The following is a 16,747-nucleotide window of genomic DNA, read 5'->3' on the forward strand; positions in this document are numbered from 1 at the left end:
CTCACCTCCCTCACCCCCCTCCCCTCCCCTCATCTCCCTCACCTCCCTCACCTCCCCTCATCTCCCTCACCTCCCTCACCCCCTCACCTCCCTCTCCTCTGTCCAGGAGCAGAGCCCCCCCCACACACCTTCCCCAGGAGGCTGGTCAGTCCCTCGATACACACTGGGGAAACTGAGGTCCGGGGGGGGGGGCAGGGTCAGTGCAGTCACCCCACGACAGCAGAGGCCAAGCTGGCTCACTGCACCCCCAAGAGAGGACCACTGTGTGCTGATCTCGGGGCAAGGCCCAAGGGGGCAGGGAGACCCCCGCTGGGGACCAGGCCAGCCACGGGGACGGGGCGGTGAGGAGACCTGGGGTGTGCTCGAGGCAGGGGCTCAGAGCCGACTGGAGGTCCCAGGGCCTCACGGGAGGTGGGACCCAGGTTAAGTGGGGGGGGACAAGGGTACTCGGGGGGGCACGGCCAGCAAAGGTGCCCAGGGGTGCCCGGGGGGCTTCCTCTGTGCCTCCCTCTCTGTGCCTCTCCCTCCCCATCCATCTCTCTCTCTCTCACTGGCTCTCCCTGTGTCTCTGTCTCTGCGTCTCTACATCCTTGTCTGTCTCTGCCTCTTCCCCCATTGCCCTCCCCACCCCACCCCCCTCACCTCACTGCTGAGGTCCTGATGGTCCCTCAGCTGACCTCCGGGCTGAGAACAAAGATGGGGGGGGTGGTCCTGGGGGCCCAGCCGACGCCCTGCACCCAGCTCCCCCTGGAAGGGCGTCCTCTCTGCTGGGACCAGCTGGCAGCAAACACCATGTCAGCTTCTCCCCAGAAGCCTAGCCCTGTGACCTGTCCCCAGCTCTAAGCTCAGGGTCCTGGAGAAGGTCCCCACACGTGTGGTCCCCATGGGTGCCCCGCACCTGCAGAGACCTGCCCCCCCATCAGCCTCTGCAGGCCCTCACTGTGCAGGGCCCCCCACTGTGCAGGGCCCCCCTCACTGTGCAGGGCCCCCCTCACTGTGTAGGGCCCCCCCACTGTGCAGGCCCCCCCCCACTGTGTAGGGCCTGCAAACCTGGTGCATGCTGTGCCCGGCTAGCTGGGGGGCTGGCGGGGGAGGGGGCGGGGGGGGGATGGGAAAGGGCCCCCCAACCTGGCCAGTGTTTTTTGTTGTTGTTAATCCTCACCCGAGGATATTTCTCCATTGATCATTTAGAGAGTGGAGGAGAGAGGGAGAGACAGAGAGAAACATCGATGAGAGAGAGAGACACATGGATGGGTTGCCTCCTGCACGAGCCGACCAGGGCCCGGGCCAGGGAGGAGCCTGCAACCCGGGCATGTGCCTTTGACCGGACTGGAACCCAGGACCCTTCGGTGTGCAGGCTGGCGCTCTGTCCACTGAGCCACGCCGGCCGGGGCTGCCTGCCCGGCTCTATCCACTGAGCCACACCGGCCGGGGCTTCACCTCTGAGGCACTGGCCGCCTTGGAATTCACCGGGAGGGGGGCCCCGAGCGGGAGTCCATCGGACGGCTGCACGGGTGGGGGTGGGGGGGGATACCCAGCACCTGGGGACCTGCCCCCGCCTCCCCACCAGGGGGCGCCCTGCCAGCCGCTCCGTGCTTCCTCCAGGTGTCGGCTCCGGCGCCATGTTCGGGCTGTGGCGCACCTTCTCCAGCGTGGTCCTCTACCTGACCCTGGCCCTGGGCCTCGGCGGGCTGCTGGGCAACGGGCTGGTGCTCTGGCACCTGGGCCTGCACATCCGGAGGGGCCCGCTGGCCGTCTACGCGCTGCACCTGGCGGCCGCCGACTTCCTCTTCCTGGGCTGCCAGGCGGGCTCGGCGGTGGCGCAGGCCGCCCTGGGCGCGCAGCACAGCCTGGCCTTCGTGGTCAGCTTCCTGGCCTTCGCCGCGGGGCTGTGGCTGCTGGCGGCCTTCAGCCTGGAGCTGTGCGTGGCCGAGGTCTTCCCCGCCTGCCACGCGGGCTGCCGGCCGCGCCACACGTCGGGCGCGGTGTGCGGGCTGCTCTGGGCGCTGACGCCGCCCGCCGTGCTGCTGCCGGCCCACGCCTGCGGCCTGCTGCGGGGGGGCGCCCGCCTGGGGGCCTGCGTGCGGCTCCACGCGGCCAGCATCGCCTGGCTGCTGGCGCTGGTCTGCGGGGCCTGCGGCGCCGGCCTCGTCCTCTTCCTCTGGGTGGCCTGCTGCTCGCCGCGCCCGCGGCCCCGCTTCTACGGCGCCGTGCTGGGCTCCGCGATGCTGCTGGCCCTCTGCGGGCTGCCCTACGTCCTCCTCTGGAGCCTGCGGCCCCTGCTCGGCGCCCTGCTGCCCCCCTTCCCGCCGCTGGCCCGCCTCCTGGCCTGCGTCCACGCCAGCGCCCGGCCGCTCCTCTACTTCGTGGCCGGCCGGCAGCCGGGGAAGCGCCAGCCGCTGCGGGCCGTGCTGCAGAGGGCCCTGGGGGACGGCGCCCCGCGGGGGCCCGGGGGGCTGGCCCTGCCCATGGGCACCGTGTAGGGGTCCCCACGCCCCGCACGGTCCTCACCCCTGACGCCTCACCCCTCATCCCTCGCCCCTCACTCCTCACCAAGCCCTCCCAGGACCCAGTGGGACCCCACCCCAACCCATCTCACTTGCTCTGGGACCCAAGGGCGGTGGACAGAGTGACAGCCGGGTCCTGATCCCCGCAGAAGATGTGGGGAGCGTGAGGGAGCCTCTTGGGGGGCTGTCCTTCGACCCCGCCCTGCCTCACAGCAGGTCCCAGAACCCCAGGTCCCACAACACCCAGGTGGCCACCTGCAGGGCCTTCCCGGCAGTCTCCTCATTGGCCACCAGGTGGGGCTGCTTCCCCACCAACTGCACGCCAAAGTGGGGTCCCTGCAGAAGGACAAGGGGCGCCCTCCCTTCCAGCCCCACCGCCAGGGACCCAGCGTTCTGGTCACCGTGCTTGCCTGGAGGGTGCTCCGACCCAGCACCACCCCACCCTCCCCTCCCTCCCCTCCCTTCCCTCTCCTCCCGGAATCCTCTGCTCACCTCTCCCGCCCCACAGGCCCCGCCCCACAGGCCCCGCCCCGCCTGCGTCCCTGGGCTCTCCTTAAGGAGAGACAGACAGACAGACAGACAGACAGACAGGTGGAAGGGAAGCCGTGCTCTCCAGCGTCCACAGTACGACCCATCTTCTGTGGTTTCCGATGGGAAGTGGCGGTCACTGCCCTGACAAGCAAGCCCCGTGGACCCAATGAAGACAGAAGCCGCCAGGGCGGACCGTTTGGGTGCAGACCTTCCAGCCACGTTTATTTTTAACGGGGACCCCAAGACCTGCCTGTTCGACCCAGATGAAGACTCCCCCCGCGCCCCGCGGCCAGCCAGCGGCGGCGGCCAGGGCGGCCCTATAAAGTCCGCTTTCTCCCGCGAGGAGTCGAGCCTGGTTCTTGTCGGGATCTGGAGGGGCGTTAGGGACTGGAAGGGACACGCTTCACCCCGAGACGCCACCTTCGCAGGCGTCCTCCCCACTGGGACCCGCGTGGTTCCAGCCGGCCCCCCCCCCCCCGCCCCCCGTTTGTCTCCCAGACGCGCCTTTAGCCTGGGTGGTTCGGGGGGGGGGGGGGGGGGGGCTTGGCTGTGGGGGTGGAGCCAGAGGGGCCTCTGTCCCTCTAATGCTTCCTGCCAGACCCCAAGGAGGGTGTGGTCTCCTTCCTGGAACGCCAGAATGGGGTGCGGTGGGGGCGGGGGGCAGTTTCAGAGGAGGGGTGCCAAGGGTCAGCCCATCCTCCTGCCCCAGGAAATGTCTGCAGGGCGCCCTGCGGGTCCTCTACTGGGTGTGCGCGTGGGGATGGGCGGGCAGTGTCTGGGGCAGGTGATCAACAGCTGCCCAGACAGATGGCGAGTTTGGGGTGTGGGGACGCCAGCCTAAGCCCGACCGACGGAGCTGCGTGTCCTGCACCCCCAAAAGTGCAGCATGGGGCAGAGCGGCCTGTCCTCTGGGGTCCCGGGGGCACTGAGGGCCAGTCCTGACCTGCAAGGCCACGGGGACAGGACGCCTCTCCCGTCCGGGACGGAGCGCCGTGGGCCCAGCCTGCCAGGCTCAGCACCCACCCAGCTGCTTCTGCGGCCTCGCTCTCGGACCTCCTGCCCAGCCACGGGCATCGGTCCTTGTGTCTGTCTGTCCTGTGACACCGGGAGCTTCCTGGCAAAGAGGGAATGTTGTCAGCTCCTCGGTGTACAATGGTGCGGCTGAAATTGAATGGCGTCTGACCAGCTGGTCCTGGGATCTGGAACCTTCCTGGCCTGCCCAGTCCTGAATCCTGACCTGGAGTTTAAGGGGATGTGGGATGGGAAGGCCCAGGTGGCTCCCTGCAGAGGGCAGAGCCCAGAGGGCAGAGGGCAGCCATCCAGACCCTTGCAATCCCTCACGCCAACAGACATCGTGCGCGCCCACGCCCCGCTGGGCCCTGGGCGGGAGCGCCTGTCCCCAAGGATCCCAGCATCCGGACCTCGAGACCTCATCACCCAAAGGGGCCGCCTCCTCGGGCCACCACGTGGGCCGGAGCTTGACACTCGGACGCAGTCCGGGCTGTTGGGGATGGCACAGTGGAGGGGACTGGCTGTGGCTCGTGGGGCGTCCACAGGACGGAGCTGTGGACCAACTGACTGTGGGGCTGGCTTCTCGGTCCAGGGCGCCTTGGGTGGGCACTCCCCGTTCCAGGAGAGGGCCCCCGGCTGTCGCACCCAGCTCTGGGCACCGCTCAGGGTGCGGGCAGCCCGGGCAGGAGCCGAGGGCTCGAGCAAACGGATATGGGACCTGGAGGAAAAGTGCTCTGAGCCCAGGGAGGCGCTGGGCCTGGTGTCCTGGCCTCGCCCCTGCGGCCGGAGCACCCCTCCCTCCCCCTGACCTCACCCCACCCCCGTGCCTACATGTGACCACCTGCGGACGCCAGGGCGGGGGCTTTAAGAAGAGGCCCTGCGCCTCCAAACACCCTCAGGCCTGAGACCTCCCGGCCTCTCCAGCGGGCAGGGCCCTGCTCAGCCCCGAGCCCACGTGGCACGCACAGGGCAGGCCCCCGTCAGGACCTGGGCGGGAGGCCAGCCCCGGGCACCACAGGCTGCAGAGGGGCGCCTGCTGGCGCTCACCGGGACGGGCCCTTTTCCTCTGGTTGCCAGCACTGAGTGATCGGAAACTGCGCTTTAAAATCCAGACTCTGGCCCCAACCGGTGTGGCTCAGTGGATAGAGCGTCAGCCTGCGGACTGAAGGGTCCCAGGTTCGATTCCGGTCAAGGGCATGGACCTTGGTTGCGGGCACATCCCCAGTGGGAGGTGTGCAGGAGGCAGCTGATCAGTGTTTCTCTCTCATCGATGTTTCTAACTCTCTCTCCCTCTCCCTTCCTCTCTGTAAAAAATCAATAAAATATAATATAAATAAATAAATAAATAAAATTCAGACTCAGGCCGCCTGGCTGTCAGACGGGCCCCCCAGGGTCGCCAGGCCACAGGGAGGCGGAGGCTGTGTCCTGTGACCACGTTTCATGCGGCACTGAATTCCCCGGCGGGAGTGAGCCCTCACCGGCCTGACCGCCCCCCTCTGCACGTCTGAGATGCTGGGCACCGGCCTGGGGGCTCCGGGGAGCCGCTCCCCCCTCAGCCCACTTCCCGCAGCTCCAGAGCAGCCGGTCCAGCGGGGGCGGCAGGTGGCCAGCGCGGGGCTAATGGCCGGGCAGAGCTTCCCGCAGGAGGAGCGGGGGCGGCTGCGGAGCCGATTAAGGACATTTGGCGGCTTCTGTGGGGAGCCAGGCCCTGTCTGGCCAGGGAGGCCGGGAGCCCGGGGCAGACAGACGGAGCTGGGGCAGCCAGCAGGGCCGCCTGGCAAGGCCTCCTCCTCATTAGTGGCTCATTAGGAGGCCGCTGGGCGTCTGCTGCAGGGGGAGGGCCAGCCCCGCCCAGGCAGCCTTGCTGGACCTCGCGGTGGGACACTCCACCCCCGGCACGCGCTCTGGGGCGAGGGGTAACTGGTTATCGGTCAGAGCGCGCTCTGGGGCGAGGGGTAACTGGTTATCGGCGAGGGGTAACTGGTTATCTGCGAGGGGTAACTGGTTATCGGTCAGAGCGCGCTCTGGGGCGAGGGGTAACTGGTTATCTGCGAGGGGTAACTGGTTATCGGTCAGAGCGCGCTCTGGGGCGAGGGGTAACTGGTTATCGGTCAGAGCGCGCTCTGGGGCGAGGGGTAACTGGTTATCGGTCAGAGCGGGAAGGGACAGCGGGGAAGTGGGCTCCCAGGGCAGCAGCCAGGAGGGGGAGCAGGTTTTCTAGGATTAACGTGGCTCTGGCTGCCACTCTGAGCGGGAGTGGGGCACCCACTTGGCCTCTAGGAGAGCCCGGGTCAGTGATGCCACCTCATGCCAGGTGCCGGGCATAGCACCCATCTCTGTTGATCTATTATATCATCACTAACCCCATCACCACCACCATCATTATCACCACCATCATTATCACCATCACCACCATTATTATCACCACCACATCACCACCATCACCATTACCACCATCATCACCATCATCATCATCACCATCATCACCACCATCATCATCATCACCATCATCACCACCATCATTATCATCACCATCACCATCACCACCATCATCATACCACCATCACCATTATCACCACCATCATTATCACTATCATCAGCATCATCACCATCATCACCATCACCATGATCACCACCATCACCATCACCATCATCATCACCACTATCATCATCACCATCACCACCACCATCATTATCACCATCATCACCACCATCACCATCACCATTATCACCACCATCATCATCACCATCACCATCACCACCACCATCATTATCACCATCATCACCACCATCACCATCACCATTATCACCACCATCATCATCACCATCACCATCACCATCACCACCACCATCACCATCACCATTATCACCACCATCATCATCACCATCACCACCGCCATCATTATCACCATCATCACCACCATCACCATCACCATTATCACCACCATCATCATCACCATCACCACCACCATCATTATCACCATCATCACCATCATCAGCATCATCACCATCATCACCATCACTATTATCACCACCATCATCGTCATCTTCATCATTCCTCCCCCTCCTCAAGGCATCCCCAACTCCTTGCCAAAGATGGGAAAAGGAGGGAGGAGGAGCCGCCCCACCCCTCCTCCCGCTGCACGTCTCAGGTCCCGGCCCGCCCTACATGCGCCTCCGTGAGCCTCAGCTCCGCCCCGTCCCAGGCACACACGGAGCCTCCTTCACTCCACGTCCACGGATTTGACCTCAGAGGTCTCTAAGTCCTGGCCTGACCCTCACGCCGGGTGCCTGGCATAGCACCCATCTCTGTTGATCTATTATATCATCATTGACACCATCACCACCACCACCACCATCATTATCACCATCACCACCATCACCATCACCATCACCATCACCATCACCATCACCATGGAGTGTATCTCCTTGGCAGGTACACTCACCTGTTGGCAAGCTCAGGTGAGCACAGGTCATGGGCTGTTGCTAACTTAGTATTTCCTGCCTGTATCGGGCCCAGGGCTGCCTGGTACTCAGTAAGGCTGACTCGGAGGGGGAGAGGGATGGAGGGGGAAGATGAGCCCGTCTTCATGAGGTAGGGTAAACCGAGGTACAGAGAGGCTGAGGGGCCTGCCCAGGGGTGGGGTGGGGTCACCCCAGCAGCTCTGGGAGATGTTGACACAGCCTAGGCCATCGACTTCTAGGCGTTCTGCCTCCACCTGGATGTGAGAATGTGGGTGAGGGAGCGGTCCGAGGGTCCTGCTCAGGAGAGCGTGCGGGGCACCCAGGCCGCCCCTCGGAGCACCCCCAGCCCTGAGTGCTGCAGCCGGGGGGCCAGCGGGGAAGCGGGGTGTGTCAGGGAGAGCCTGCACCCGGGAGGCAGACACCCACCACGAGGACCAGGGTGGGCAGCTGACACTCCGGAGGAGGAGCGTCTGTCGCCTGCCCCACCAGGAGCGCTGTGTTGGGGCCTGTGGCCTCCAGGCTTCCCAGGAAAGAGCTGCTGGGGGAGCCCCCCCACCCCCACAGGGCAGGGCAGGGCGGCAGGCGGGAGGTGGGCGGAGCAGGGGGCGCCGCACTGGGCTGGGGGGGGGGTGCTGCAGGGGCTGGACCAGGGAGGGGGGAGGGACACTGCAGTTCACCGAGCCCTGCCCCAGGGTGAGCTGTGTGGTCCGGGCCTGCCCCACCCTCTGATCGGGCTCTGCCCCAACTCCGCCTGGAGGGAGAGGCGGGGAGGGGGGGGTGCCCTGGCAGGAGGGTCTTCCAGGGGGTGTTCCTTACTGTGACCCCTAAGCAAGCCTGCCAACGGGCGGAGGTAAGTCAGGTAACACCCCGCCCAGCCCGCAGCCCCGGAGGGACCCGATCTGCGCCCGCGAAGGCGGAGTCGGAGGCGCCCAGAGGAGGCGGGAGGCGGAGGAGGCGCCGCGCTGGTGCTGCTGGCGGCGCTGGGCGGACACTGCGGGCTCCCGGGAAGCGCGGGGGGCGGGGGTCAGTTGTGCGTCCAGCTGGGGCGCGTGTCTCCTCCGCACCCCTGGGAGCCGGCCCCCTGCCTTCACTCCTACACAGCGACCCGGGACCCTCCCCTCGCACCCCGCCAGCTGGGGACGGAGCCGCAGGGGCTCGCGGAGAAGGGCCCGGGCGGCAGAGCCGAGCAGAGACTCCACGCGGTGAGGACCCGCCTGGAGGGGGAGCCGCCCGCCCCTCATGCCCTGCTGCACGGTGAGCGCCGCCGGGGAGGGGCTGTGGGCCTGGAGGAGGGGCTGGTGCGGGGGGGGGGGGAGGGGGGAGGGGGCTGGGGCTCATCCAAGTCCCTCCGGCTGTCGCTCTGGGCAGAGGGCCGCCCGCAATGCCCCCTGCAAAGCCCGCTGCATTGCGCCCCCAGCTCGCCGCAGGCCAGCGCCACCTGGAGGGGACGGGATCCCCCTGGGGGGCGGGGGGGGGGCAGGTGAGCAGGAGGTAGGACTTCAGCGGCCGGCTGCTTGTCCCTTCCAGGGTCTGAAGCCCCTTCTCCCCTCGCCAGCGCCCGTGTGTCTGCCTTCTTTGCCCACAACACTTTCTCAAAAACAGACTCGAAAGGGTGTTTATAATGGCACCACGGGGACAAAGCTGAGAGGCATCGGGTGCTCTGGGTGCAGACGGGCACCCCCAGTGCCGGGGCCAACAGTGCCAGCCCCAGACGCCTGCCCGGAGGGGGAGCTGACCTTTGGCCTGGGGTCGGGAGCTGGCCTCACTAGGGAGCAGCGCCAGCCCTTTGGACTGAGGCTCCAGGGCAGCCGTGGGCAAACTTTTTGACTCGAGGGCCACCATGGGTTCTTAAACTGGACCGGAGGGCCGGAACAAAAGCATGGATGGAGTGTTTGTGTGAACTAATATAAATTCAAAGTAAAGGAGCGGAGGGGAGAGCAAGAGAACCGGATAGAACAGCCGGATCCGGCCCGCGGGCCGTAGTTTGCCCACCCCTGCTCTAGGGGCTCCCCACAGGGCACTTCAGGGGCGAGTGGTAGCCCGAGCCCTCCCCCCGCAAGCCTTCAGGTCAGTGGGGAGCTGTGGGTCCACGCAGGTGCCGGGGAAGCTCCGCCTCTTTGCCCCCCAGGGACCCGGCCCCACGGGCAGACACTGTCTTCTCTGGTGTTGGTGCAACAAGCCAGCGCGGGCCACGGGGGAGGGAGGCCGGCGCGGGCCACGGGGGAGGGAGGCCGGCGCGGGCCACGGGGGAGGGAGGCCGGCTCGGGCCACGGGGGAGGGAGGCCGGCGCGGGCCACGGGGGAGGGAGGCCGGCGCGGGGCACGGGGGAGGGAGGCCGGCGCGGGCCACGGGGGAGGGAGGCCGGCGCGGGCCACGGGGGAGGGAGCCGGCGTGGGCCACGGGGGAGGGAGGCCGGTGCGGGCTACGGGGGAGGGAGGCCGGCGCGGGCCACGGGGGAGGGAGCTGGCGGGCCACGGGGGAGGGAGCTGGCGGGCCACGGGGGAGGGAGGCCAGCGCGGGCCACGGGGGAGGGAGGCCGGCGCGGGGCAGCATCGCTGGCCCAGAACCCTCCGTGGGCCTGTGGGTCAGACCGGGGCCCGCTCAGGGGTGAGGGTTACATCACTCCTGGGCGCACATCCCGGTCCTCCCGGTGCGGGTCCCTGGGCGAGGGCCTGTGTGGTTTCCCTGCCTCACTTTTCCCGTCTGTGAAATGGGGGCGTGATATCACCATCCCGCCCGTCTGTCGTTTCTGTGAGAATTAAATGAGCTCCGCGTGCGGGGCGCCCGGCGTGTCGGGACGCGATGCTGTGGGAGCGGTGGCTGCGGTCACCAGGTGTCCAATGGAACCCTTAACGCTGATGTGGCCTCGTCTACTCACCTTTTAAAAAGATGCTTTTATTGATTTTTGGAGAGAGCGGAAGGGGGGGGGGAGAGAGAGAAACATCGGTGAGAGAAACATCATTGATCCGTTGCCTCCTGCACGCCCCCCCCTGGGGATGGAGCCCACAACCGGGCAGGTGCCCTGACGGGAACCGAACCCTGACCTCCTGGTTCCTGGGTTGATGCTCAGCCCCTGAGTGGCGCCGGCCCGGCCTCACTCTCCTTCGAGAGCCCACAGATGTGAGTCTCGGGTGAGCAGGTGTCGCTGGAAGGCTGGTTGGCACACGATTCGGTGCCCACGGGCGGGCGAGGTAGAGAGAAGTGGCTGGGCCTGGGGCGCGTGTCCCCACAGTGCGCAGCCAGGGCGTCTGTCTGGGCTCCGTCCCCAGCGGCTGTCCCAACAGGGGGCCCCCAGGCTCTGCAGCAGCAGCCCTGGGTCTGAGCCCCGCACCCAGCAGGGGGGACACCCCCCAGAGGCCAGCAGGGCAGGCACCCAGACCTTCCATAGGAGCCGGGCCCTCACGGCCCAGGAGTCAGCCTCTCAGCACCCTGGTGCCGGCAGGAGTCCTGTCTGCTGGCCCAGAGGCTGGGTCCCCCTCCCCCCCGCCCCGCTGCCCCCTGGGGACCCGGCTCCAGTCCTTCCATGCCCCAGCCTTGGGCCGGTTCCTGGCCTTGGCTGGCCCCCCGCCTTGGCTGCCGGGGGAGGTACCGGGAGAGATCGAACTGGGCCGAGGGCATTGTCAAACCTCAGATACTCAAGCTCTTCGCCCCAAGCCAGGGAAGGGGGGCAGCGGAGGGGAAGGTCCTGGTCCCTCCTGGCTCCTCCCAGGGGCCCCAGCTGCTGGGCCTGACCCTGAGGGTGAGGGCCTCTCCTCCTCCAGGGGACGCGGGAGGTAGGGGAGGCGGGGAGGCGGGGAGGCGGGGCCTGGGGGCGCAGGAAGCTGTGAGTGTGTAGCAGGTACTTTGGGGCACAACTGGGCTGGGGGGGAGCAGGGCAGAATGAGGAGGCTGGGCAGCCTCTGGGCTGAGTTCCTGCCTCCCTTCCCAAGGCCCCCCACCTCCCCCCTCCCCGTCCCTGGGTCCCTGGGCCCGGGCACCTACCCCCCATGTTTTTTTGTTTTGTTTTGTTTTGTTTTATTAAGGTATTATATGTGTACATACCTTACCATTGCCCCCCCACCCCACTCCCATACATGCCCTCACCCCCCAATGTTTTGCATCCGTTGGTTACTCTTGTATGCATGCATATAAGTCCTTCGGTTGATCTCTTATTTCCCCCACCTCTCCCTAACATTACCGCCGTAATTGGACAGTCTGTTTGATGCTTTACTGCCTCTGTATCTATCTTTTTGTTCATCAGTTTATAATCTGCCCCCCATGTTTTAATCACCTCCTTCCCTCAGCCCGGGGCTCCCTCCCCCCAGGCCCTGGCTGCCTCCGGCCTCTCCTGGGCCCCCCCGCCAGGGCGCACACCGGTTCCTGCCTCCTCCTCACACCAGCTGAGACTGGTGCGTGGCCCCCAGCGGGCACCCCTGATGCTGCCAGACAGACTTGGTGCCCAGCGCCAGGGTGCCCGGCGCCAGGGTGACCCCGGATAAGTCCTGAGGCTCTTTGGAGCCTGGATCCCAGCTGGCGAGCCTCACGCCTCAGCTGAGTCAGGAGCGGCATTCCAGATGGCAGTCCTTGGCTGGCACGTCCTTGTCACACCCACGTCCGTCAGACCCCTGTCCACCCCGGGAGCCGTGGGCCACGGGGGACCTGCTCCTCATGCCTGTTCCAGACTGCCGTGTGGCTGCCCAGGCCCCGCCCCCAGCGACCACGGAGCCTTCAGAGGGCACCGCTGCTCATCTCGCCCTTAGATGTGCCCGCCCTGAGCCTGAGCCCACGGAGGCCACGGCCACAGATGCAGCAGCGCCTGCTGTGCAGGCCCGGGGGCCGCCCGCCCGTCGCTGTCGCGGGCACCCTGCAGCCGCAGTTGCCACGGGCCTGGTCTTGGCCGTCCTTGCCAGGTGTGAAGGAGAAAGCCAGGTGGCGCAGGCTCCTGGCACAGATGCCCCGTCAGCTGCTTCAAATGACCGCCACCCGCGGGGTCGGCGAGGGCTGTGCCCACAGCTTCAGCGGAGGCCGCGGTGCCGGCCACTTCGCACCCGCGTCACCAAACCCCGGGAAGGAGGGTGGGGCGAGCCCGGCCCACCCAGCCTCGGGCGCTCGTGGTCCAGCCAGAGTTCCAGCAGGGAGGACGGGATGGATGGGGCCAGGGCCGGACAGGAAGCTGCCGGAGGCCTCCCCGGAGGAGGTGGAGAGATCCTGGGTCCCCAAGGCCTGGCCGATCCCCAGCTGGTGAGCCCCCCCTCCACCCCCTCCCCTTCTCTCCACACCTGAGCCATCCTTCCCTTCCTCCAAGATGGAGAATGGCCTCGTTTGGTTCGGCCAATCACTGCCCGACCTCAGTGTCCTGCCCACCCCTGCTCTCCACCTACCACCACTCGTGAGCGCACCTGAGACCCTCATCAGAGCCCTGGGAGCTCTCAGGCTTCCCAGGACTTCCGAGACGGAGGTGCGGGCAGGGCTGGTGGCCCCTGAGCTGGTGGAGAACCTGGCCCAGGCCCCGCCTTAGCTGCCCTGCGGCTTGTGGAGCCATCACCTTGGCTCTGGCCAGCTGGGCAGGCCCCCCCCACCCCCCACAGGCGGCTCTGGCCCCCCAACAGGCGGCTCTGGCCCCCCCACAGGCGGCTCTGGCCCCAGGGGAGGGGATGCTTTACTGCTTCCCCCGTTCTCCCCAGAGCAACTTCCTCTCTGCCCAGCAGGGGTCACTGTGGGGTAAGCGGTTGCTGAATGGCCCCTGGAGGGTTTTGCCAGACCTCCATCCTTTCACTGTGGGAACCGGGGACCGGTCCGGTGGGGGAGAGCTGAGGCTAGAGCAGTGCCCAGCTGGGCAGCCTGAGCCGGCGGCTCCCCGTGTCCACAGAGTGGCCACCCACGGACAGGGAGCCGCACCCGAGGGGATGCGTTCGTGGGGATTGCGGGGAGGGACCGGGCCTCCCTAGCACCGGAACTCTCCATCCTGACCAGGCCCAGGGCCCTGCCCCTCACAGGCCTCTGACCTCCAGGCTCCTAACGCTGGCCAGACGGTGTGATAAAGTCTCCGCCTTGCAGCTGGGGGCCGAGGCTCAGCTCTGTCCCTGGAACGGAGCCTGGGCCCCCTGGGTGGCATCCCTGCCTTCTCCACCCTCGCTCCCCTGTTACCTTTTCGGTGAAGACCAGGTTTCATTTCCTGTGAGGGCAAAGCTTCTGGGCGGGTGACTCCGAGGAGCTGGCAGCAGCCACTCACACCCTAGTGAGCGTGAGCAGGGAGCCTGTCAGGCCGCTGCCCAGCAGAGAGGACGCAGAGCGGTGCGTGTCCAGAGGCCATTAGGCATAAACAGAGACCCTCATCCTGGGTTGGAGGGGGGCTTTCTAAGAAAGGGGGTGCACTCCGCAAGAGAGCCCCCCCGCCCCCCGCAAGCAGCAAAAGCCCAGGGGGCCCTGAAGAAAGAGGAGGGTCCACCCTCAACCCTGCCCACTGCGGGACCCGAGAGTACCTGGCAGGCCTGCCACACGGGCCCCCCTGGTTCCGGCCTAAGCGTTCCCTACACCCCTGAGGGGCCTGGCCCTGGGCCTGGAGGGGAAGGCCGAGGGGGAGGCCGAGGGGGGCAGGGAGGGTGCTGCCGAGAAACCGGGGCCTCGCAGACACACGCACCTGCCCCGCCTCTCCTGCGTCCGCGCCTCAACCCCCAGCCCTGCCAGCGTGACCTTGTTGGGACATAGGTCTCTCTGCACACGGCTAAGTGAAGGGCGCTCGGTGGACCCTGTGACCTTATAGTGGAAAAGAGAGGGAGATTCGAGACACTCGGGGACATGCCACGGGCGAGCGAGGCAGCCACTGGAGGGCTGTGCCCGTGAGCAGGCTGCCAGCCCCTCCTCCAGCAGAGTCCCAGGCCCTGAGGCTGATGCTGCTCCACCCGGAGAAGGGGCGGCAGGTGACCCCGGGGGCAGGTGGTCCCGCTGAGCTCCGGGCGGCCCTGCAGGAGCCTGAGGCCGGGAGTCCGCTCCTCCGGGCACTGTCCAGCTCGTGGGACCTCCGTGAGGGGTTTCCCAGGCCTGTCGCCCCACCTCAAGGCAACACCCACCTGGCTGCGCCCTCCTCGATGCCAAGCGGGTGCTGGCCCCGCCCAGGAGGGCCAGAGGGAGTCTGCGGCCGGCCGGCCCCGTGCCACCTCCAAGGACTGGCTCCGTCACCGCGAGCAGGTCTGAGCTCAGCCCCGTGCGTGTCCAGGGTCCCCAGGACGGCAGCCTCCTGGGGCCTGAGTGCCTTTCAGCCCAAGGCAGGTGCTCCGCCCTGTCCTCCCAGCACTTCTTCCCCAAGAGAGGTGGGGCCCCAGCCGGCGTGGCTCAGTGGTTGAGTGTCGACCTAGGAACCAGGAGGTCGCGGTTCGATTCCCGGTCGGGGCACAGGCCCAGGTAACGGGCTCCATCCCCAGGGTGGGGCGTGCAGGAGGCAGCTGATCGATCAGGGATGCTCTCTCATCATGGATGTTTCTCTCTCCCTCTCCGTTCCTCTCCGAAATCAGTAAAAATACATATTTGAAAAAAGGGAGGTGGGAACTCTACTACATTACACCGCGTTATTACTACTGGGCGTCAGCCTGAGTCAGGGGCTGAGATGTGTGTGTGAGAGAGACAGCCACAGAGAGATGGACAGAGGGACAGGGACAGAGAGATGGACAGAGGGACAGGGACAGAGACATGGACAGGGAGACAGAGGGACAGAGAGATGGACAGAGGGACAGGGACAGAGAGATGGACAGAGGGACAGGGACAGAGAGATGGACAGGGAGACAGAGGGACAGAGAGATGGACAGAGGGACAGGGACAGAGAGATGGACAGGGAGACAGAGGGACAGAGAGATGGACAGAGGGACAGGGACAGAGAGATGGACAGAGGGACAGGGACAGAGAGATGGACAGGGAGACAGGGACAGGGACAGAGAGATGGACAGAGGGACAGGGACAGAGAGATGGACAGGGAGACAGAGGGACAGAGAGATGGACAGAGGGACAGGGACAGAGAGATGGACAGGGAGACAGAGGGACAGAGAGATGGACAGAGGGACAGGGACAGAGAAATGGACAGGGAGACAGAGGGACAGGGACAGAGCGATGGACAGGGAGACAGAGGGACAGAGAGATGGACAGAGGGACAGGGACAGAGAGATGGACAGGGAGACAGAGGGACAGGGACAGAGAGATGGACAGAGGGACAGGGACAGAGAGATGGACAGAGGGACAGGGACAGAGAGATGGACAGGGAGACAGAGGGACAGGGACAGAGCGATGGACAGGGAGACAGAGGGACAGAGAGATGGACAGAGGGACAGGGACAGAGAGATGGACAGGGAGACAGAGGGACAGGGACAGAGAGATGGACAGGGAGACAGAGGGACAGGGACAGAGAGATGGACAGGGAGACAGAGGGACAGGGACAGAGAGATGGACAGGGAGACAGAGGGACAGGGACAGAGAGATGGACAGGGACAGAGGGACAGGGACAGAGAGATGGATAGGGAGACAGAGGGACAGGAACAGAGAGATGGACAGGGACAGAGGGACAGGGACAGAGAGATGGACAGGGAGACAGAGGGACAGGAACAGAGAGAAGAGACCGAGCCATCAGGCAGCCGGTCTGGTCAGGAAGCCCCAGGCGGTGCCAGCGCCACCCAGGGCCGCCCGGGAGATCGCAGCTGGAAGCCCCAGGTTCCCGGGAGAAGAGAGCGGCTGTTCCTCAGGCCCACACCTGACGGGTGACTCAGCCCAGGAAGACAACACCCCACAGGGCCCGGGGGCGGAGAGGCACGACAGGTCACGCTGCCTCTCTGCGCGTCCCCACACCCCACCTCCTGCACCACGGCAGGGGTGGAGGTCACGGGGACCCAGCTGGAGGACAGGGGCTCCCTGTCACATCCAGCCCCCTCTTGCACCCGGGGTGCGGCCCCCGCTTGCCAGCGGGCAGACCCTGGCATGTGGCCCTGCCTGGCCTGGAGCTGGGCACTCAGCCTAGAGGAGACGTGGAGGTGGGGACCCGCCTCTGGGTAGCGGAGGGGACGCCCCGAGTCAGCCGTGGAAAGCGGGGACCACGGGCCCAGGCACATGCTGGTCTAGCGATAGATGCCACCGCATTTTAATCCTCCCGAGGATGTTTTCTCCGTGGGTTTTTAAAAAATACATATTTTATTGATTTTTTACAGAGAGGAAGGGAGAGGGATAGAGAGTTAGAAACATCGATCAGCTGCCTCCTGCACACGCCCCCCACTGGG

The 16,747-nt window shown here is 66.2% G+C and overlaps 2 protein-coding genes across 3 annotated transcripts in view; both read left to right on the top strand.

The window, feature by feature from the left end:
• Positions 1 to 1,622: 1,622 nt before the first annotated feature.
• Positions 1,623 to 2,483, top strand: MRGPRG (MAS related GPR family member G; the record flags this gene model as incomplete). Its single annotated transcript, XM_080640836.1, has 1 exon — positions 1,623 to 2,483. The coding sequence occupies one exon, from the start codon at positions 1,623 to 1,625 to the stop codon at positions 2,481 to 2,483; it is 861 nt and encodes a 286-aa protein (XP_080496962.1).
• A 5,990-nt stretch (positions 2,484 to 8,473) lies between these two features.
• OSBPL5 (oxysterol binding protein like 5) overlaps positions 8,474 to 16,747 on the top strand; it is a 65,480-nt gene continuing 57,206 nt past the window's right edge. Inside the window, exon 1 of one of the 2 annotated variants that reach the window (XM_080688297.1) lies at positions 8,474 to 8,768. In XM_080688297.1, the coding sequence (XP_080544423.1) occupies positions 8,754 to 8,768 (15 nt within the window). In that variant the 5' untranslated portion in view covers positions 8,474 to 8,753. Of the gene's footprint in view, positions 8,769 to 12,712; positions 12,735 to 16,747 lie in introns of those variants that run through there. The other variant, XM_080688296.1, reaches the window with a different exon arrangement.

This window comes from Plecotus auritus (genome assembly GCF_963455305.1).
Source record: "Plecotus auritus genome assembly, chromosome: 9".
NCBI classification, from domain to species: Eukaryota; Metazoa; Chordata; class Mammalia; order Chiroptera; family Vespertilionidae; genus Plecotus; species Plecotus auritus.